Here is a 24,637-nt window from a genome sequence, read left to right on the forward strand (position 1 = left end):
ACACACACACACACACACACACACACAGAGAGAGAGAGAGAGAGAGAGAGAGAGAGAGAGAGAGAGAAATGCTGTGCACAGTATTTTGATGAAAACCTACCCTCTTAGGAGAGCACTAATAAATTTATTGTGATAAAATGGTCAGAATGTTTTTGTGTGCCATCTAAATAACTTTCAGGATTAATTGTGCTTATTTAACTTGATAAATTGTCTAACAATACATGTGTATAGAATTTAAAGTCATTTCTAAAGAACATTATTTTGTAGCAGTATACTTTCTTTACGTGCAAAGAATAAAAATAAAAAGCATTGATCTTCATTCACCAGGAAGGGTTTCTTCTTCAGTTTTCAGAATTCAACAGCATTAACCATTCTACTACATATATGTATACATACATACATATTTATATAAACAAACCTGTATAAGTAAGTGTGTCACTGTCCAAATAAAATTAGTTATAGGGAGCATACACATCCTAATTACAATGCTTAATTTCTGACTAAATTAATATTTTTACTGATCTGTTTCACTTTGGGGATTTGTATCAATGTTCAAAGTTAATTTCATTTGTGGGTTGCTAAATAAACCAGTCACAAGGACTGGGAGAGCATCCGTGTGACTACATAGCTCTTCAGTTCATCATCTTTGAGAAATGACCTTCCTCACCTTACATTCTCATCCTTGTGACCTTTCTAGTTTGTCACTGAGCTCTTTCCCAAGAATATGAATTGGAAGGAGAATATGAATTGGAAAAGAGAATCACTTTAGAAGTGAATTATAATTGGCAAAACTGATTATCTTCCATGAATGAGATTGCTGGAGATAGAAACAGACTGTGTCTGTCACAGCGCAAATGGGTTTGAATAAATGAGGAGACAATTGCAATTAAATGTTTTTTTCTGTATGTGGTGCTTAGAATCAAATTAAGTTCTATATTTTGACTTTTTTCCTCCCTATCTGTTCTGTGACATGTGGTACCTGACAGAAATGATCCAAGTCGATATTCCCCCTTTCATCATAATGTATGTTCTGTTTACCTGCCATAGGTCAGAATGAATCATTAAGTCCCTTCCTTAACTAGTTCCATTACTCATTTTCAAAGTTTGCTTCTTAATCACAAATGACTTAACCATAAATACAAATATTAAAAGCACCAAAAACTGTTAGATTTAATTACCTATGATTTTCTATGTGAGAGTCTTGCCTTCTCATGTTTGGTTAAGCAGATGAATAGCATTGCCTTTCAGGGTACAGCATCCTGATGTTGAAATCAAATATGTCTTTGCCTGATAACTGTCAACCTCAAGCCTCAGGCTGCAGAGAAATAGGACCTTACCCCTTCATCTGTCAAGTCATGAACAAGTACCTGCCAATCATCAACATAAGCATAGACTGCCATCTAAGTACATGGGTGCTCTGAGTCAGTGCCCCTCATCCAGCACAATTTTATTACCAATGCTTATATGGTAATGGTTAGTGGTTTTGTCCAAAGATTATCACCTGGATTTACCCCATTTTAGATACTCCGGAAAAGAAGCAGAACCATCCTAGTAGTCGAAAAGATTTTTAAATAATTTATGAGGATGCATGTGAGGATTCAGGACTGTTAGGAAATTGTCAGTAAGGCATATATCATCCATGTTATAATGTTCTAGTGGCATTTTAACTAGGGACAGACAATGAAAAAACACATGAACATTGCTTACTCTTGGGAGTAGAAGAAAAAATTGTGGTACGAGTTAGGTGGTCATGAGGTGTGTGTATGTGTGGGTGCACTTGTGCAAGCACACGTGGTAAGAAAGGTAGGTGTGGTAGTAGAGGTGTGTTGGATGTGTAGGGGTATGAACGGTGTGTGGGGTGTGTGAAGGGGTATATGGGGGTCTAGAAGGGGTGAGAATGTATGTGATGAAAGTGAGGATGCATGTGTGTGGTAGTGGGTAGGAGGGAAGGTATGAGGTGAGTGGTATGGGAAAGATAAGAGAGTATGAGCTGTGTATGTGTGTTTGTTTAATTGTTTGTTTGATTGATTGACTGGTTGGTTGATTGACTGATTGATATTGATTTTGTGTTCTTTACTTTAGTCATTCTTTTTTATTTTAATTGAAAATGGACTTTTTTAAAGATTTATTTATTTTAGGTATGTGAGTACACTGTAGCTGTATTCATACACACCAGAAGAGGGCATCAGACCCCATTACAGATGTTTGTGAGCCACCACGTAGTGGCTGGGAATTGAACTCAGGACCTCTGGAAGAGCAGTCAGTGCTCTTAACCACTGAGCCAACTCTCCAGCCCTGAAAATAGATTTTTTTTGTTTTTTGTTTTTTGTTTTTGTTTGTTTGTTTGTTTGTTTTGTTTGTTTGTTTGTTTGTTTGGACCAGCTAGAATGAAGGCATGAGAGCATCCACTAGCTTTAAAAAGGGAAACCTTCACTGCATGGTTCCCAATTTTATGACTGAAAATTTCTCACAGAGAATTGAACAAAGTTTGTTTCCCTCCAAATACACATCACATATCCAAAGACGAGAGAAAGTCATCCAAAAATCAGGCACATTGGGAACCCAGGAGCCGTAGCTATTCCCTGGGGCATGTCATTCTGTGCAATGATCACAAATGGTTATTCTTGCTGCTGCAGAGATCCAGGCTCACACTGAAGGGTGTCAAAAACCCTATCATTTTTCTGTATTACTTTCTACAGAAAGTAATTGATCTCGATGGCCTGCACCCCAGCGTGATAGAGACATAATTGGAATGTCAAGTAAGAAAGAAAGAAATGATGTCAACCATGCTGATTTCAAGTGTCCATTTTAGTTTTTGTTAATTTCATCTGCTTCATCTCTGTTCCAGGATATATTTTCTATAATAATAATAAAAAGTCAAGCTGGTTCTTTTTCACTTTTCCTCAAAGAAATCAGAGAATCAACACACAAAGAACAGAAGGTGGTTTTACTGTGACTTTTGTAAACATCAACATTTATGGAGTGCCTACTATGTGCATAGAACTGCTGGAAGATGAACAAGGCATAGCCCTGGCACTTAGAGACATTGTAATGAGTATTTAAATACATGAGTACTGGATCTCGCGGGCTCTGATAAGGACATGGTGCTTAAAGAGCCCATGATAAAACCCTGAGTGGGACATTTCCAGCAGCAGTTCGGCAGTATGTCAGTTAGCCATAAATGACAATATAATTGATTTACTCCCTTTTCCCCCTTTCCCTCAGAATCTGTGTAAACTGTATTAAATGCAATAAAATTTAGTAAAATAATTAATTTAATATTTATTCACATATAATTCTATATAAATATCTATATTTTTATAATGTACACCCAAATGATTTAATTGGAAACTTAGAGAACCGATACCATGACATTTCAAATTAATCAATCACCGGCTATTTTCTAATGCTTGTTTTAGGTACTGTGGGTTTTACGAAACATAATTTTCCTCCACGGATGTGTATGCAATCTCATGTAAACAAATATAGCAAATTGTTATCAATGTAATGTTAGTGAGTTTAGAAGTGGCAGAAGGTACCATTGACAGAGTCACTGTCAATTTTCTCTGAGGAACATAAAGGTCCAGATTACACAGTTAACCTTGTCACAGTGCCCACATTCTATGTGGCTAGAACAACTCTGTTTATTTAAGAAAGCACAGAGTACAATAAAACTTTCGTCTGACAGGTTGTTGTTAAATCTTCCCATACTGTGTCAACATGGGGAGGATGAAGCTTTGATTTTAAAAGACTGATCCAAGCATGGAGAAGAAAATACCATGAAGGGAAAAGGTTTTATTGATCTAAGTTAACCAGTCCAATCCCTGCATTAAATATGCTTTAAAACTGCTCAACTGTTGGTTCACTGGGGAAATGTATCGTTGAATATGAAAACCCAACATCATCAGAAAGTATCTGGCCAAACAGTTGTTGGGAAGAATTCTTTGTAGAGAACTGCTGATGCAGTTGCCAGCATGCTCATCAATGCTGGAGAAGACTTCAAAGTTGTCTATTAACTACACACATCTATCTACACAGTGACTTAGACGGACCAGTGTAGAACTCAACAAGCTGTTTAAAACCAGTACCCCACTTAATCCCAATGAAAATAACCCATGCTCCCCACTTTTAAAAGCTGACTTATATTATATGAAGATTAGATTTCTCTGCTGCACCTGGTGTTTCCCGAAGCAGTTTCCTCAGTCTCCATACACATAAAATAAAGAAATGAACAAATAAATACATAAGCAAAGTGACCTCAAATTTAATTCCTGAAGTTAATTCTGAAGCATCTTTAACAAACACACCCTGCAGCGGATACTATGCTGGGTTAACTTGCTACCAATGGCAGCACCAAGAACAAATGTCTGGAATGTTTTCATCAGATTTTTTCCCAGAATCCACATGGAATTCTCAGATTGATCATGGACCCCGGCATTTTCATACACTGTATATAACACTGACAACCTTCTATAAAGCTCTTTTTGACCGAATGAAGGATAGTGCCCTGAAGTAGGGTCCAATGATGAGTGTACTAATCTTCCCAAAAGAAACAGCAGACAAACAAAAATCCCTCCATTTGGTTGAAGCAAAGCCTTTCCTGCGCCATTCAGGGGATGGATACCCATGCTTACTATATGTTCTTGGGATAGTTATGGAAAACAACTCTCCATCACAAGGGAAACTCGTACAGGTCTTGAATAAGCATTAAGGAATCTTATAAGCCCATAGCAGGCACAATTCAGTGTCTTGGGAATGGGCCTAAGATCTGGATTTCTGTAAGCCTGTGATCACTTTCGTCTTCATCCTTTGATGAGGCATTTCAGTTTTATCCTTTCTGGGCAAGGACTGCAAGCCATTTTCCTTCTTGAGTGTCAACTTACATCAGCCGGTGATGGCTCCCTAAAATGCACTGCGAATGACTTTGAGGCTGCATCTGGGCTCGGATGAAAGGATGAAGTGTGGAAGATTAACAGTGAATCTAGGCAAAGAGAGCTCATGGGCAGTGTTCTGTGAACGTCTATGCTAGCACTTGAATAAAGTGGAAGCATTCTAAATACCCTCACGCTTGTAAGACTGTCAGACAGGCAACAAGAAACACAATGAATTAGCTAAACAAAGAGAAAAATAAAATTCCAAGTCACCTCAGAGATACATGGGATACAGAAAACAGTTGCTTTTTGATCATTATGCCAAAACATATCAGTGTTTCAATTACCCGGCTGCATAAGAAATTTGATTGCATACATAAGGCATGGGAGACAAAGGAACAGAAATAACTTACTATGGGAACCAGTGGGAAATGGAATGAGATACAGGTTGACTACACAACTTATTATTGATAATATATAAGAAATAGAATTTTTTTAAAAGGTAGGAATTAGGGGCTGGAGAGATAGCTCAGCAGTTAAGAGCACTTGCCATTCTTGCAGATGACCAATTTCGGTCCTGAGCATCTACATGGTGATACACAACCACCTCCAACTCCAGTTCCAAGGGATCCAATGACCTCTTCTGATCTCTTCAGATACAGGAACAGGTGGCACACACACATACGTGTAGGCAAAACACTCATACACATAAGATAAGATAGGTTTGAAAGTTTTTAAACAAGGAATCAGTCCATCATATAATGTGATATGTAACAAAAATAGAGAAGTCACATTTTTCCACTGTCTGAAAGAATATAGGGTAAGAAGAAATATTCCGACAAAGTATGTAGAGACATAATGTAGCATTGCTCTTCCCCAGCACTCTGTCCCATCACCACCAGCATGCTTGACACACTAGAGTTAGTTTTACATATAAATATGAGTAGATCTCTTATATATCATTTGCAAAGTGTCTATATGCAAGCACTTGATCTAAGTATTTTTTTTGTATTTTGGAATATGAAATGGTTATGATATTGATTCCATTGTAGAAGTAAGGAAATGTAGGATGAAAACGTCATGTCTCTTGCTAACTTTCTCCTAGTAGCACCACGGTCTTCCCAGGCAAGCTGGGACTGAAATTATGTTCTGAGAACCCATGCCATATTGTTTCCTAGGAAGATGGCCCAGTAACTGCAGGAGGCTTATTTTTCTCATCCCAGAGCTGAGTTATTTCAGACAAGAAAGTAGAATGCATCCAGCTTTCTTGTTCTCTTATGTGCTAGACAACTTCTCTTTTAAATAAGTCTTGAGTGACCATTTGATGTATATCCATCAAGGGTGGATGGATCCACTGTTTGGCCACTCCAGGGATTCTATATGCTCCTTAAATCAGCTCTGATTCCGAATTTGATGAAGGGCCAAAAACAATAAAATTCTGACTGTCCCCCTAGACTGTCTATGGGTAGTGTTCGCTGATCAGTTTTACTTGGAATGGACTCAGAATATCGCTTGACTTACAGTTTTGGCAGAAAATCTTCCTGACCATGTGGCAGTTGCTGTATTCCTTGGAACACTTCCTTTTTACTCTTGGGTACACTCATAGCCACAGGAAAGGGAGGAGGGAAAGTGACATACGCAAAGCTTGCACTGTCCAGAGTCTCGCACTTAGATGTCCTACTAGCCCCAGCCCGAGGTGAGCATTTGGCAATGCTGTTAACCGCAAGAGCAATGCTGTCCATCAGAACTTCCTGAGATGACAGAATCTGCTTCTATGCTTTCCATCAGACAGGCCCTGAGCCCTTTGATTACAGCTAAGGAATTGAATTAGATTGTAATTAAACTTAAAAGGTCCCCAGTAACAGCCACCCTGGCTATCACAGTCCTTCGCTCCTGTGGTAGGTTTTTACCAAACTGGAAGTACTTGAATTCTGATAGATTTCCAGTGTTGTTCGATATTTCATTCAATATTGTTTGAGAAATATGTTTCAAATAACTATTATAGTCTAAGCCCTATCCCAGGCAGTGGCAAAACACACAAGGGAGCCAAAAGGACAAAATTCTGTACACATGAGGCTTAAAATCTAGCAAAGTTAGATAGATGATAGATAGATGATTGATTGACTGAGGGAGAGAGAGGGGGGCATAAGTAGATAGATAATAAAAAGTCAGCATTTTAGGGGTGACATGTGAGGGGAAGTGTAGAGCTGTGGGATCACCATGAAGACCACGTAGGAAAGCCTTCTCTCACCACTAAGTCGGCAGTCCAGGGCAGGGGAGAAGAGAGTACAGTGCAGTAATGGAGCATGTCATCCAAGCTTAGAGTCTAGCACCCTTTTCCCCTGCCTTATGACTGGCCACCTATAGAACACAGAGCACAAAGCTTGGGCTTATTTTGAGTACTAGCTTACAGTAAGTCATCACGTGCCACTCTCACCTCTACCACGCCACTCATTTGGGTTTCCTTTGGTACATATGCCTGTGCCTTCTACCACTCATGGCTCCAGCTTTTAGGATCCAGAGGGAGAGAGTTGAATGGAAAATGGTCCCTTTCTGGGTAGCAGTCATGAAACTCCTTAGAGAGCACACTGTTCCATGAGTGTGTATATGTCACGTCCCATTACAGGCACTTCCTCTAAGATCTACCTTACTAAGTCAATAGAACCCTTAGGAATAGCCCAGATGAACATTTTCTTCTGCATTAAGCCAAGATCAGAATTTCTATTTGTCTAATTCATGGAGGCTGCTTTGTAGCTAGATTCGCTTTTCAGTGACAAAACAATCTAGCCAACCTATATGTGTGTTCCATTTCATCCCTGTCAGCTTTTTATCTAACCATCGTTTTCTAAAGCAACAGAGTTGCTCTTAGGGATTCTAATTGTTGAATATTTATTTGTCTTTCAATTAATTAAAAGAAACTTTGAGCATCTGATAAAAAATGAGAAATTGCCCTGGGAACACGCAGTGTATTCCTAGACTCACAGTGCCGAATCTTCTTGCATCTAGACTAAAGAGCATCCTCATGTATAGAGCAGAAGATATAGCCCTTGCATCCAGCCATTTGAACAAATCACAAGCTTTTCGTCAAAACACTGACGTGAGCTTGTACATAGCATAGCTCATTATCAGATTCTTCTCTTCTCCTTCTCGTGTCCTCCTAAGCCTGAATGGCTCTCACAAGCTATGTACTCTTTTAAGGAAGTCAGAGGGTGTTTTTGTTTGTTTGTTTGTTTGTTTGTTTGTTTTTTCATGCATGAAATGATAAAAGTCATTATGATTCCTTTATCCCCCATTCAAATCTCTCCAGCAGAATCTTCCATGTAGGGCCCTTCCTGGAAAAGAGAGACTTCAGAAGTATTACAAAAGAAAAGCAGAAGAGGCACAGTTGCGTGATTTTTTTGATCCTCGCCTGTTTGATTATGAAATGACTAGTTCGAGGATCTTCTCATATCATACCAGTGAATATGATCCTGGGAAAACCATTGACAACCTGGCTAAGTGGTTTTCACTGGTACTTTGCCTTTTCCTGCAAAGACTTGTTCCACCCGACATTTATCGAAACATTAGACTTTCTCTTTGCAAATCTCCATTTTAATAAAGCTTAGCTAAATCTAAATATCTCAATTTCCCAAAAGTAAGAAAACACTGCAGCTCTTTAAACTCTCTCAAATGGGAAAAAATTATTTCTCCACAGAAATTATAATTCAAGACCAGCTGCCATCACAGGTCATTCTATTTAATGGAAAAAGAAACCACCAATGACTCTTTCCTAAAAATAAAACAAAAACATTCTAACAGCATTGCTATTCACCAGGTCCTTTATGAGCACGAACTCATCTAATTCAGAGGTCTATGAGAAATACTTTATCACTTCCATGTTTCCTATATGAAAGGGACAAACAAAGGGCTAAGTAAAAATCAGACAGGCAGCAGGTGAGAGCCGATTCAGGGCTGTCCATCCTCTACAGATGGACCATGCTGTTACTTGTGGCAACAGAGTAATGGCATTTGAGAGGAAGTGGTAACTTTATCAAAAAAAATTAAAGGGAAGGGGACAATCATAGAGATTGTCATTCTCTATAACCTCATTTAAGGACAGTTTTTCGTGCCCTTTATATAACATTTAGGCATTTTCTTTGGCTTCAAATAAATGATAAAAAACTCTATTTTCTTTAGTAAAGTACAGATTCCACTGGAAACAGTGTCTTTTAAGCACCAAGTGTGGGCATTCACAGTTTTATTTATATAAGTAAAATTCCTCACACTATCTGCAGCATCTAACAGCATCCGCAGGGGTCTCGGGAGGACTGCTCTCCTCAAAAGCTGTTAATTAACCTCAGATTAGTTCTTGGAGTCTCACTGAATTCTAGATGCTTTTTTTTTTTAAATTTTCCAATCTAGGAACTAAAATCTGATATTGAAGATAATTACATTTATTCTGGGAGAAGTATTTCTACATGTGGGCTGCATCCACAGCACTTGAATAGAACACTAATTGTAAAGTGTGGGGCATGTTGCTAGCTATCCTGAGCGCTGGCTAAACACTGACCTGTTTTAAATTACTCGGTGACTCATCTAAACAGCTATAGACCATGCATGCAGCATTTAAATGGAGCCGCAAATGCCATGGTGCAGAGATTTTCCTCAGTCACAAAACCCTCTAATTTGAAGTGTACCGAAAATAACACTGATGCATATGGAGACACAAATTAGTGGTTTCCTTAAATAAGATCACTCCGTTGTAGACCTGGTTCTAAAGTTACAGTTTCACGCAATATTACAACCATGTTTTGATGTCAAGAAGTTTTCAATCACTACTCTAGTGCCACAAAAAAAAAAAAAAAGAAAGAAAGAAAGAAAGAAAGAAGAAAGAAAAAAAGAAAGAAAAAGAAAGAAAGAAATCTAACAGAGGGGTTGTCTCTAAATCCATTGATGTTTGAATATCAAGGTAAAAAAAGCTTTCTCATTGTAGGAAAAAATGGGAAGAACTAAAATGAAATAATAAGAATTTCAGGAAAGCAGGTGTCTCAAAATCACTAAGATGTATTTCCACAAAATAAGACAGGGAGCAGAGTGAACCTCTGCAGCAAACAGGAGGCAAAAGCTCAGCAGAGAAATACACAAGGGAGAGTCTAACTGCTATAAGCTGGGGGACTTCCGCTTGGTCAGTGTCTTCACTTACAACCCCCACTTAGGGTCATCTTCCCTAAGCCAGGCCAAACACTCAACAGTCATAGTCTCTCTCTCTGTCTCTCTGTCTCTGTCTGTCTATCTCTCTGTGTCTCTGTCTCTGTCCCTCCATCGCTCTCTCTCTCTCCTCTTTCTTTTCTTCCTCTCCTCTCTCACTCCCTTCCCTTCTCCTTCTCCCTCTTCTCTTCTCCTCTATTCTCTCTCTCTCTCTCTGCCTCTCTCTCCTCCCTCTGGCTGTCTCTGTCTCTTTCACACATGTGTTTCTGTGTAAATATGCATTACATGCATGATACGCATGCATATAAAGTAAAAGCATTTACTAATAACTAATTAAGCTTGTATTTCTCCCTGTGGTGTGCATGGTTAACAAACTGGGTGACAGAGTGATACACAGGAAAAGGGACACCATGGGACAAGAGTGAAATGAACACACTCAGCTCATACACTGAAGTCACTGGCTGTGTGACTACCACAGATCACTCCAGCGCCTTAGACCCGTTTCTTCCTCTGCAAAACAGACTGCCCGTCTGCCTGCTCCGCAGACGGTTCTTCCGTTATTTCCACAGAGTGTGTAAGCCAGGAGGTGCCATGAACACAGGACCTGTTACAGGGGATGGTTCTTTTGTTTTGTTTTGCTTTTTGTTTTTGTTTTTCGAGACAGGGTTTCTCTGTATAGCCCTGGCTGTCCTGGAACTCACTTTGTAGACCAGGCTGGCCTCGAACTCACTACTCCACCTGCCTCTGCCTCCCGAGTGCTGGGATTAAAGGCGTGCGCCACCACACCTGTTTCAGGGGATGGTTCTTAAAACAGTGTCATTAAACCTCCTCAGCCATGGCATATAAGCTTCTTATCTGCTCTTTCTCTGTTAAGAGGAGAGATTGGCAACAACAGGGAACTTTTAACATCAGAAACACACGAAAAATAGTATTTTCCTTTTGGTATAAATAGAAAGATGATTTAAAAAAAAAAAAGAGTTGAAACAGAGTTATGGTTTAGTGAGTGTAACATGGTGCTTCGGGTGGAGCAAGTCACCTTTGCTCCCCAAGTTATATCCATTCCATGTGTAATGGCCATCTCCTCCATCTTTTTTGTCCCATTAGTGATCAACATCTTCATGTTGTAGCTCCAATCTATTACTCCCATTGTATGATTCTTCTTACTAACTGATTTAGCCAAAGCCACCACCTCTGTCAGATATGAAATGGGACTCAAAACTGTAGAAGTCTTTGAGTCTTTTAGCTCGCCTAACTAGTAAAAGCCGTGACTAAAGTCAATTATTCATTATTCTTTAATTTTCACAAAGTGGCAGACTGGATGGAAGTGACAGACAGCTCTCTCAAACAGTTAATGATCTCAGGGAATTTAGGTTTCATTGCAGATGGTTGACAGTAGAGAACAAATTTTGAGTTGTTATCAAAATTAAACACCTGCGGATGAGTGATTGAACCTATCAAGTGGCTAATCAGAAGAATCCCTTCTGTAGTTAATCATGTGCTATATTATACACTCTTGGTTTTGCAGAACTCTCTCGACTTACCCGCTTGGGTTGCCTGTCAAGTAGACATATGACCATCTATGACTGTTCATGCCTTGAGTCTTCGGAGAATTAATTAACACCACACATATAAATGGTCTCTCTCCTGCTAAAGCACTTCTCACCGCCATGAGGACAAAGTCACTGATCTCACGAGACAAGTGGCACTTGGCTGTGATTCTAGCACTTTGAAAGTAGAAGCAGAAGGATTGTGAATTTGAAGCTAGCCTAGGCCCAGTAAGATTGTGTATCAAAAAATAAATAAACTCTAACATAGCCTCCAAAGGCCCCCACGATTTTGTCCTGGCTAACTCCCTATGCAGCTCCATCGTTTCTTAACTTTTAATTTGCTCCCCACATTAGCTTTTAGCTACTGTAACAACCGAAATATTCACCTTATAGAAGCAGAAAGGGTTTGGGGAGGGTCCCAGTTTTTCATTTCAATGCCTAACTAATTGGCCCATAGGTGTGGTGACATATCTTAGCAGGAACATGGAGTAACCAAAGCCATCCACTTCCTGTCTAGGACATGAAAAGCAGTCTGGATCCCTTTGAGGGTACATTTCCAACATCTCAAAACCTTCTGCTAAGCACGTCTGTGTTAGTTACTTTTTTGTTGCTGTGATAAAACACCAAGACTGGGGTGATTTCTTATTTTTTAAAAAAAAAAAAAAGGGTTATTTGAGACTCACAGTTCCAGGGGGCTGAGTCTATCATCGAAGGAAGAGGCAGCAGACAGTAGTCATGACAGCTGGAGCAGAAATCGAAAGCTCACGTCATAAACCACAAGCAAGAAGCAGAGAGCACATCTGGCATGCGGCTTTGATACATCAAAATCCAGCCCCAATGACCTACTTCCTCTAGCAAGCTCACACTCTTAAACCTACCCAAACAGGCCCTGCTAACTGGGGACCAAGTGTTCAAACATCTGTGCCTCTACGGGACACTGTCATTCAAACTCCTTTGGGATCCCACTACCTCCTAGTACAACCAAACTGAGGTCACACCTTAACAGACAAGACCTTTAGGAGTCCTTCTGTATTTGAGCTACAGTGCTCACACATGTTTCAGCCACAGTTTCCCCTTTCTCCAGAGCAGGTCTATCCATGCCATTTTGTCTATCCCTTCCCACCCCTACCACCTTCAGCCATCTCTAGCGCTCATTCCTCTGCAAGTGCCAGGCAGATCACTATGTCCTCAGAAGTTGTCCCCAGGTCACCAGTCACCATCTCCTTTGCTTCTCTACCACTGACCGTTATGACTGAATGCCTCATTGATGTCTTTCTACTCCACTGAAGGCTGGGAGTAAATTATTATGTCTATCCCTATACTCCCTGACATAAACCACAGTGCCAACCACCAAGCAGGCATCCACATGAATTTTCTAAATGAATGGATGATGGATGAGTGGATGGGTAGGTGGGTAAATAGAAACATGCATGCATGCATGAGTGGGTGGATAATTTCAAGCTGATTTGAAACTAAGGCCATGGCGTCATCCAAAATCAGTTAATATTGAGAGAACAGTTGGGACATCTTTTCACTTCCTTAGCTGAACCTTCTCTAAATGTGTATATCCTTTGAATGAGAGGCAGCATGGTGGCATGAAAGAGCACTGGGCAGCATTCTGCTCCTGGCATCACTGATTTTCCTGATGGATCTATGTCAATACTCTTTTGCTACTTCATAGGCTCTTCTTTCTTCCACCCTTCTCTGCCTTCAACTGCCCGTTCAATCCCTTAACAGTAGGTGGAAGAGAAAGAGATCCCTGAATCTAATGTCTCCTTTTGTTTCTTCTTTGACCACAACTACTATCAAATAGCAATCAACCCCCCTAAATGACCAACAATGACCAACCCACTTCTCAGGGACCTAACCTTTATATACCCTCTGAAAAGTTCCCAGAATTCCAAACATCGCATAATAGCAGAAACTATCAGCAGCTGGCAAAACCACACCTCTGCTGGAGCATTAGTCAAATCCTAGTCAGCTGCTGAGGACAATCTGAAGCAGCCCCATGTCCCACACCAGGGATTAAAATGAAAACTTATTCTTATAATAGTTCTGTGTTTTTTTAAAGAAACCTTTTCCCCGATTTTTTTTAAGCCATTAATTGTGCTGAGTGTAGCAGGAAGTTAGAAACAGACATTTTCAATGAACTGAGCAGTTTTGGGGGTTTTGTTGTTTGGTTGGTTTTTGTTTTTCCGATCAGTGACCAAGGTTTTCAGGAGTGTGCTCCTGCTCAATTCTAATCTTTATTAGTTTGTGGTGGTGCTCACAGCACTTCATTTTCTGAACAAATATAAACAAATCCATGTCCCCAACGCAAAATTTTTGTGGGCTTCCATTCTTATGTTAACACATCTTTATAGTATATAGGCTGAATTAATTCTACTGTTTTACTATAACCCAGTGTCTCTAGCCTGCTGTTCCTTTCTTAGTAACATTCAGAATATTTAAAGTTAACAGAGCACCATTTAGTCAATCCCTAGGGGTCTTTATCCTTCCTTTTTGTTTTATAAGCATCTGTTTTAAAGTGCAATTATATCTTTCTGTTATGGCTTGTCCTGTAGGACTGTGTGGACTGTAAGGTGTTTTAATGTTATAATATGCAAAGAATTGCTTCATCATACTGGACACATATGCAGGCACATACTCAGTCTTAATTTGCACAGGTATCCCAACAATAGCCATTATTTCCCATAAATGTGTAATTACAGAATTGACCTTTTCAGAACAAAAAGAAGTTGTCCATTAAAATAATATGGTACACAAACCTTAGTTTTCCAAATTCTACAAAATGAAACACATCTATCTGCCAAATTTCATTTATTTTGGTGCCCCTGGGGTTACTTCCAGTGGATAATAGAGTTTGGTTATCCAAAGAACAAGTAGGACATTTTCTTATAATTTCCTTGGCTTATTTCCAAATGATAGACATTTTTTTTCTTTAAACCTTTATTGTTAACATGGTGTTCTTCATGAAATGTTGAAGTTTCTAATATGTTTCCTATTAATAATTGATCAGTGTCTTCATTTCCTTATGCTAATGGACCTGGAAAGCCTGTCTGAGATGAATGTGATATATAATGGATAGATTCTATTTCTGATTGCCTGTTGCAGTTGCATAAATAACAAATGTTAATTCTGGGCTGGTGAGATGGCTCAGTGGGTAAGAGCACTGACTGCTCTAAGGAAGGTCCTGAGTTCAAATCCCAGCAACCACATGATGTCTCACAACCACCCTTAAAGAGATGCCCTCTTCTGGTGCATCTGAAGACAGCTACAGTATTCTTAATTATAATAATAAATAAATCTTTGGGCCAGAGAGAGCAGGGACTGAGGGAGCAGGTCTGACTGGAACAAGCAGAGATCCTAAAAATTCAATTCCCAACAACCACATAAGGACTCACAACCATCGATCTGTACAGCTGCAGTGTACTCATATAGATAAAATAAAATAAATAAATCTTAACAAAAACAATGTTAATTCTAAGTTATCATAAATAAAGTCAGCAGTTTCTATATGCAAAACAACTTTTTATGCATATTGAAAGCCATTAATTATATTAAAAGATTCAGGAAATCTAATAATACCTGAGGAATTATGCGATTCTGATCTTTGAATGACTTTGCTTATTTTATCTAACTTATAGCCTGCCATTCCAAATATTTTTGTATCAATATAGAATGTAGATGCTTCAGGAATTGGCATTTCCTTTACAATATGTAGGAGAATTCAATGATTTTTTTTATAAATTAAAAACAATTGTTTTAGGATATTTGCTGTTAATTTCTCCCAAATAGTTGCTGCAAGCTCTTTGCCAATATTCACTGGTTACCCATAATGACACAATCTCAATATTAGTATAAGGTGCTATGATTTCAGTCGTGTCTGTTCCTAACAATTCACATAGTAGTAGTCTACATTTTATAATTAAATCCAAAACTATTTCTAAGTAAGTCTTTAAATTTGTATTTGTTTGTATGCTTTAACAAATTCATTCCATAGCACTATCTTCCCTTTGCATAGTGGTCCCAGTAGGAGAATGAGTTGAAGGCTAAATAACCAAAATATAATCAATTTTGGGAACTATTCGACACACATGTGCATCTTGCAGTCTCAGTTCCACCAGAGTTAACTCTCTTTGCATTAGCTGTTAACCACCTTAGACATTTTAGGTCTAAATCTCCTTGTAAAATTTGAAACAAATTACTTAACGCTTGAGTTAACCCAGTGGTAGGTCATAGCCAATTAATATCTCCCATTAATCTTTGAAAATCACTAAGAGTTTGTTTTGTAACTAATCTCCTCTGATCTGTACCTTTTTGGTTGAAATTTTTTGGTCTGTTTTATAACCTGAATAGTTAATAGAATCTCCTCTCTGTACTTTTTCAGGAGTAATATGTAACCCCCAGCATGGCAAAATTCTTTGTGTTTCCTTAAACATTTTTTCTAATGTAGCTGCATCCAAAGCAGCCAACAAAATATCCATGTAATGATAATGGATTGAGAAAATTGTCTACAGATTATTTCTAGCAGTTTTACACAAAATATTGATATAAGGCTGGACTATTTAACATTCACTGTAGAAGAAATTTCCACTAATATCTTTTTATAGATCAACCATTATCATAATAGGTACTGTGAAAACAAACCTTTTGCTATCCTGCTCATGCAAGGGGATGGTAATAAAAAATAAAAATTAAAAAGAAAAAGCAACTATCATAGGTCATGCCTTAGGTAATTAAAAAAAAAAAAAGGTAAAAGAACTTTAACGCCATTGTTGTAACTCCATTGGTTGAATGTTAACATTCCCTGTTTTCTCAACTTCTTTTTTTTTTATAACAAATACAAGGAAATTCCATGAACTAGTAGACTTTTCTATATGTTGAGCCTCTAGCTACTATTATACCAGATGCTCAAGTGCTTGTAATTTTCCTTTGTTGAGGCCACTGATCTGCACATACAGGCTTATCAGTCAACCATTTAAAGAGTAGGGCCATTGGTATTTCATCAGTGGCCCCCTCTTATAAATTTGGAAATTTAATCCCTGTGATATGTTGTATTTGGACAATTGGCACACCCTGTGGTTGTTTGATGACACTTATTGATCCCTTCCCCCAAAGCATCTACCAATTCACCCCTAATTTCAGCATGGGTTATCTCTCTGGGATTGAAGGAATCTTAATCTGAGTACTTCACTGTTGTAAAAGCTCCATTCCCCATAAATTTGTGGGTATGTCAGCTATATACATAAGGCCTTAATTTTCCTATTTGACTGGAAAGTCACACACACTTAACCCATCTAACACTTTTTTATATCTGAGACAACATTCCAATTCCTAGAAACTGTTTAAACCTTTTGAAGAGTCCATTCTGAATTTCAAGATCTTTGGGAAATGATAGTTACATCAGCTCCTGTATCCACCAAGTCTTCTATTTCTATAATCTTTGCTTGCAATTTTAATTTTTGCCTCTGATCATTAACCGCTGGTTTCCAGAACACACATTCTCCAGTATTTCGAACCCCTCCTGTTTTTTCTACTGGTGAGGCTTTGCCCTTAATAGTAGCAGCTGAGCAATCATATCACCTGTGTTAATTTGCATCTCTCCTTTTACATAGGCCATAATTTTAATTTCTCCTTTGAAATCTTCACCTATAATTCGGGGATGCACAATGAATCCTTTGGAAGTCAATAAACTCCTTCCGAAGATCATTCATAATATCCCAAATGGCAAAGGAACCTCAATTCCAGTAGATACTTTGAAACCTTGGATTTTTGGGGGGCTAGGGTAAGATGGGGCTAGAGTCTGTGACCAAGTCTAGAGCAGCACTGCCTACAGTAGTGTACATGAGACCTGGAATACTTAGATGAGGTATTTCTGCCTGCTTATTATTTCCTGGCTGACAAGAGACAAAGGGCTTGTATTTTTTGCTGCAGGGCCTCAAGTCCAGCTCCCAAGGCTGTTTCCTGATGGCAGGAAATTGCCTTGAACATCTCTCTTGGACTTCCATTCATTAGTCCAGCAGCAGACCTTGCCACATTGCCTGCACACCCTGGGGAAGACTAGACATTCTTTCTGTTTGAAATTTAGAAAACTATTACTCCTAGAAGAGGCGCGTTCACTTTTCCAGTGGAAAGTACTGTATTTCTCAAAGGTAACACACCAGGCATTTTGAGATCTGAAGCTTTTGGGTTGATCACAGTTTCTTGGCAAATGACCATATTTCCTGCTACTGAAGTACCAGACATTTCGATATTGGAGATCTTTAGCTATAGCTTGACCTGTGATGTCAGTATGGTACACGTTAGAACCAATATAAGTTTTATCCCTTAGCCATTCATGAGCACTGCCCATGCCTTTAATGGTCTTATAACAGTTTATATTCAGTATTCACATTTTCATACAGCAAGGTTTCTATGCATCAGGGTCTGATGTGGCTTTGTTCACAGCTAAGGCTAATCTTTGTAAACAAACAAACAAACAAACAAAACAATTAGTGCAATCTAACTAGCTAGACCTTTTTCCAGGCTCCTCAACTTTGTCCCAAGCTCTTAAAACTGCTAAACGCTGTTCTATAGTAGCTTCATCAAACTGAATCTGCTCTTGTATAGCTTTTGCCCTTCACCCAACAACTGATCATTACCTATATTCATTCCCTCACTCTATTCCACTGTTCAATAATCATGGCTCCATCCTTCTACCACATTAACCGAGCAATTGTGGACTGGCCTCTGATACAGCTGTCACCAATTCCTTCTAGTCTTGGGGAATAATTCTATTTTGAATAGCCCAGTTATTTAGAATTTGTTTTACAAAAGGTGAAGGTGTCCATATGAAATAATAGATTAAATGATTTTTTAAAATCCCTTACATCTATCATTTTTATAAGATGCCACCCTATCTTATCATATCCTTGTTCTGCACCATTATCAGGCATGTGCTATACATTTACTGGGAAAGTTGACGGTGATTTCATGCCCCTCCTCTGTCTCTGGCAGCACAGTTGGTTCAAGATTAACACTTTCTTTTAAATGGGCTGTTTCATCTTTTATCTGATTCTGCTACCTCCTCCTCCCAGCTGCCCACCCAGCTCCTCACCCCACACAGGGGCTTCAGGAACTAGAAACTGAGAGTCCAAGACACTGAGCAGGGCTGGGCTCTGCTTTCAGAAGTTTCTTTCCTGCTTTCCTCCTGAGGGAAGCTCCCACTCTCTTATTCAGTCATCGAAGCTTAAATCTTTTATTTTTTTTTCCTTTTCCATTGTTTCTCACTCCCCAAATACTTCCGTTTCCACCCACATTTTTTCCAGTTCCACAGACAACTCTGCAACTTTTTCAGAAAAGAGAGAGCAGAATGAACCCTTTTGTTTTCCCATTTCAGCCATTTTTTGTTCCTTTGCCTCTGTCAGCAAATCATAGTGAGCTGCTGGGGACAGTGCTATGATTAAGATTATTTGGGGGGTTCTACACCCCTTTATTGCCTTTAAATGTCTACTAGGGTTTTCTACCACACTTCAGATCATTTGGTTCCCAAATAAAAGACATAAAGACCTTTAGATTTATAATAAGCTTTAAGCACAAGAGCTGGGAAGATATCAATCCTCTTTACTATTTTGTCTGTTTCTCTGTCAAATTTTCCAAGGTATTATTACTTGCCACATTTTGTTTGGGTTCCATCAGGCCAACCCTCATGGCCATGTGCTCTTAATTCACTCTATTCCATGGCAACCTCTTCTTCTCTCCTCTCCTCATGGTCCCTGCCTGAGACCCCAAAGCCCTGAAGAACTTTTCTTCCCCCATCTCTCTTCTGCCTAGCCCAGACTGTAGGTAACTCTATTAACCAATTATGGATTACTTGGGGGACAGGATTGTCATAACATCATTTGGTGTATGTAAGGATCTCTTCATGGGAGGCAACCAGATCTTGGGGGCCAGTGTTCAGCATTCGAATACATAGTATAAGTGGCCATGATTCTCCAAAGAATGATACCCAGACTCAAATAGTATGCACAAGCAAAGAGCATTTTATTCTGAAGAAGTCCAGCATGCTTGGGTCTACCATCTACCAAGGTACAGGTACCCCAGTAAGCTTAAAGGCCTGATTACATTAGGAAAATCAGGGGAGGGGTGGGTGACCTTTATTTTAATCTATTGGCTCTATTTCTAGGGACATTCCAGAACCATTGCTAGGGTATGTGTGGCTGTAAATTGTTGCTGAGAAATCTGGAAACAGTTACTGACCATTGCCCTTGTCTCGAGCCAGGTGGCAGGGCAGTTTCTGGCTGGCTGCCTGAGGCCAGGGGGGTTGTTCAGTAATTGGCTTTCCTAGACTTCCCTGCACATGCCTGGTTCATGGAAATAAAGATTTAGGCCTAGTCTCCTGAACTGCCAGTTTGAAGCCTGTCATGGAGTCAGCCGAGCCTCTCTCAGAAGCAGCACCAGACCAACCCTATATAGGACAATCTAAAGCAGCCCCACTTAATCCTGGCATTAAAATGAAAACCTATTCTTATATTATTTCTGTATTTTTAAAGAAACCAAAATTCTCACAACTGATCTAAATTTTTGACTCAATCTGGCTAAAATCCATACCTGTGAAATTGAATAACTCTCTTACCTACTGGGTTCCTGCCAGCATCAGATGAAATAATATTCTTTCTATTTTACCTTGGAGTTGATGATATTTCAGTAATGAAAGCAATGTACAAACTATAAAATGTTCAAATGATAGACAAAAACTGTTTTTTATTACTGTCCTAGAGAACAGGTCTTGGCCTGATTTTGAACAGTTATCACTTCATAGCAAAATATGTTTTCATTCCTTGACATCTGGTGTGTGATGGATACCTTTCTCAACGGGCTAGTGAAGGGGGTTAAAAATTAGAAGCTGAGACCTAACTGTGCCCTGATTGGATATGCCGACACTCCCTGTCTTTATTTTTCCTAAAGTATAAAAACTATGACTTAATAAAGTAGACAGTATCATGCTTTGGGAATGTTGCTTTCTATGATTCAGCCTGCGGCTTACTAGAAAAAAACAAGTAAAACCTTCAAAACAGTGACAACCCAAGTCTTCGGCCAGATAGGTTAGCACCCTAGGAGATTCCTCTGGAACTGTAACGATGGTACCCTAACTGTTTCCACTTTGCAGGAGGTGCTGCCTGTTTCTGTCAGGGGATGCATGTGCACACGCGTGTCTGTGTGTACATGCACATGTGCGTGGAAGTCAGAGGTCAGCATGGAGTCTCACTCCTCACTAGCCACCCACCTTCTCACGTTGGGACCTGGGACTTACTGGCATAGGAATGGGGCTAGATAGCTAGGGTGCCCAGAGACTCTTCCATGTCTGCCTTCCCAGTGCTAGGTGTGTGTCGCATCTGGCTTTTACAGGGGTGCTGGGGATCAAGCTTCAGTCTTCATGTTTATACGGTAAACATTTTACCACCTGAGCCATCTCCCCATTCCCATGTCCAAACGTAAGGTGAATTACATATTCTAGCTAGCCCACATAAAAGACACCAAATCCTGGTGTTTGATGTACAAGCTATACGACTAGACTGGACAGGTTGTAAGTTATTCTAACTTATGTCCCAGCCACATGGCCCTTGTTACTTGCTATTTGAGTTTCACCCAGGTTATTCCTGTTCAATCAGCTTGTCCTCAGGATCCACTTCTCCTGCCACATGTTCCTGGTCCATCTCTTCTTGTGGTAGCCTCCACTTCTCCCTGTCTCCTTTCTCCCTTCTCCACTGGTCTCTCCTAAGACCCAGCACTTGATCCTCAAGTCCTGCCTTTCTCTCTCTACTACCCAGTCATGGGTTCTAGCCTTTTCTTTCTTTCTTTTTTTTTTTTTTTATCCAATTTACTTTAAGTTGGAGAGTAAGGTTTACATAGATTCACTTGGTGTACATGAGAATCTGCTGTTTGGTGGCAACCAGATCTTGGGAGCCAGTATTTAGCATTTGAATACATAGCATAATCCACATAGTATATTGATGCTGAAAAAAATGCATTACTGAGATGTAACCTCTCTTCCCATAATTAGGTATAACATTACAGCTTATGGGGAAATGATACTACAAATCCCTACTGAGACACAGATAAGAAATTGAAGGCACTTCAATAACAGAATCGGAGGTAGCAGGCACTAACCATGAAAAGGAAAAGTGGAAAGCAATAACTAAGTCTACTTCCTGTTTCACCTCGAGAGCTCCTAAGACATGGATTTATTTTTAAATGTACTGTTTTGTAAATTGTCACATTCAAAACAATCATTGTGTGAAAGACATTGGAAGAAGTAACTCTGATTAGTAACAAACTCTTAGTGCTCTCTTATGGCCTACAATATTCCAACTGCAGCACGGGGTGGCTATGGTAAAAGAATACTGTGCTGGGCATTTTGAAATAACTAGACGGGAGGGGTTTGAGGATGGGATCAATACCTTGATTTTACTATTGCATAGTCCCCCACATATTGAAACATCACACTGTACCCTATGAACTATGAGCAATTATGTGTAAATTAAGGTAAACTACAAACACACACACACACACACACTTAACAGAAGTTGTGTTGGTCTCACTGACCTTGGTTTTCATTACAGACTTATCAATGAATCTTTGAGGGACCAGCTGTTGGTGACAATACAGAAGACCTTCACGTACACTCGAACCCAAGCTCAGCACCTGTTCATCATCCTCATGGAATGCATGAAGAAGAAGGAACTGGTATGTCAACCCCCATGAGAATGGGGCATTCTTCATGCTCCCAAATGTTTGCTTCAGCCCTGTTCCCTTTTCTCTCCTCCTAGTGTTGCTTTCTCAGTCCTTCAGAGGCTCCAGTACTCATGGATTTTTTTTTTTAATCTTGGCTTTAACAAAGTGTGTGTAGTATATGTAACTGGGTTTTCCACTTGAAACTCATCAAAATACTTCAGATGATCTCAACCAAATGGGCTGAGGAAAGAGTAAAATTGGTTTCATCATGGCAGTGCCCAGTTGATCCTCTCTTGGGCATAGAGCTCCACAATGCTTGTAAGTCAAGAGTCACCAGATGTTTCTTGTCACTGTGTCATTAGTGACACAACATCCAGGTTAATGTGTTAAGTAGTACACGTGGAAAGTAAATTAACTAATCCAAATGTGTTGGAACATCTGTATAAAGTTCCTGTGGTACTGTCTTGCTGCTGCTCTCTTAATTTACATTCCAGCCATTGCTCCCCCCTTTCCCTTCCCCCTTCCCCATCTCCCCTCCCACGGTTCCTCTTCTCATTGATCTTTTCCCATGCCTCTGAGAGGGGTCTCCATCTCCCATCCTCCCTATCCCCCACCCCATCATACCTTATCCTTCCCTGGGCCCACAAATCTCTTGAGGATTAAGCACATCTTCTTCCACTGAGGCCTGACCAGGCATTCTTAATAGCTGAGTAGTATCCTTTGTGTAAATGAACCACATTTTCTGTATCCATTCTTCTATTGAGGGACATCTGGGATGTTTCCAGCTTCTGGCTATTACAAATAAGGCTTCTATGAACATAGTAGAGCAAGTGTCCCTATGGTATGGTGGAGCATCTTCTGGGTATATGCTCAAAAGTGGTATAGCCTGTGTCTTTTTATTGAAGAATTGAATCCATTGATGTTGAGAAATATTAAAGACAGATGATTATCAGTTCCTATTATTTTTGTTGCTGGAGGTGGTCTTATGAGTGTGTGATTCTCTTCTTTTGTGTTCATTGTGAAATGTTTAATATCTTGTGTTTTCTTGTGTGTAGTTACTCTCCTTATGTTGGATATTTCCTTCTAGTATCCTCTGTAGGGCTGGATTAGTAGAAAGATATTGTTTAAAATTTGGTTTTATCATGGAATATCTTGGTTTCTCCATCTATGGTGATTGAGTCTTGTTGGGTATAGTATTCTGAGCTGGAATTTGGGCTCACAGGGTCTGGCTGTTGTAATTCTGATCTGTGGTCTGGTGTAATTCTGATAGGTCCACCTTTATATGTTACTTGGCCTTTTTCCCTTATAGCTTTTAATAATCTTTCTATGTTCTGTGCACTTAGTGTTTTGATTATTATGTGAAAAGAGGATTTTCTTTTCTGGTCCAATCTATTTGGTGTTCTGTAGGTTTCTTGTCCATTTATGGCCATCTCTTTCTTTAAGTTAGAGAAGTTTTCTTCTATGATTTTGCTGAAGATGTTTTCTGACCCCTTGAGCTGGGATTCTTCACTCTCTTCTATTCCTATTATTCTTAGGTTTGATCTTTTCATTATGTCTTGAATTTCCTGGATATTTTGGGTTAGGCACTTTTATACTTTGTATTTTCCTTGACCCATGTCTTAATATCTTCTATGGTATCTTCTATGCCCGAGATTCTCTTTCCTATCTCTTGTATTCTGTTGGTGATACTTGTAGCTCCTGATTTCTTTCCTAAGTTGTCCATCTCCAAGGTTGTCTCCATTTGTATTTTCTTTATTGTTTCTATTTTCATTTTTAGTTCTTGTACCATTTTGTTCAATTCCTTCACCTGCTTGATTATATTTTCCTGTATTTCTTTAAGGGATTTATTTGTTTTCTCTTTAAGGGCTTTTACCTGTTTGTCTGTGTTTTCCTGTATTTCTTTGATGCAGTTATTTATATCTTCCTTATAGGTCTCTATCATCTTCATAAGATTGGATTTTAGGTCATTATCTTGCTTTTCAGGTATGTTAGGGTATCTAGAGCTGCTGTGGTGGGAGAACTGGGTTCTGGTGGTGCCAAAATGCATTGGATTCTGTGATTTATGATCTTGCACTTGCCATCTGGTTATCTCTGGAGTTAGCTGGCCTGAGTTTCTCTGACTGGAGCTGCCCTCCTTGGAGGCAGGTAGAGCTCTGTGACATGGATTAGAGCTAGTCTCCTGGGAGGCAGGCAGTGCTGTTTCTGGTTAGGGTGAGCCTCCTGTGTCTATGGTTAGAACCGGCCTCCTGTGTCCCTGGTTACTGCACACCTCCTAGGAGGCAGACAGGCTGTGTATCTGTTTACTGTGGCCTTCCT

The 24,637-nt window shown here is 39.5% G+C and overlaps 1 protein-coding gene across 24 annotated transcripts in view; it reads left to right on the plus strand.

Annotated features, from left to right (window-relative positions):
• Positions 1-24,637, plus strand: part of Trpm3 (transient receptor potential cation channel subfamily M member 3) — a 508,459-nt gene that overhangs the window by 302,143 nt on the left and 181,679 nt on the right. For 21 of the 24 annotated variants that reach the window (XM_029539424.1, XM_029539490.1, XM_021218256.2 and 18 more), the window contains one exon: positions 22,210-22,333. In XM_029539424.1, coding sequence (XP_029395284.1) covers positions 22,210-22,333 — 124 coding nt within the window. Of the gene's footprint in view, positions 1-2,848; positions 4,256-22,209; positions 22,334-24,637 lie in introns of those variants that run through there. The other 3 variants (XM_029539521.1, XM_021218440.2, XM_029539510.1) reach the window with 2 other exon arrangements.

Source organism: Mus pahari, chromosome 1, assembly GCF_900095145.1.
Source record: "Mus pahari chromosome 1, PAHARI_EIJ_v1.1, whole genome shotgun sequence".
Lineage (NCBI taxonomy): Eukaryota > Metazoa > Chordata > Mammalia > Rodentia > Muridae > Mus > Mus pahari.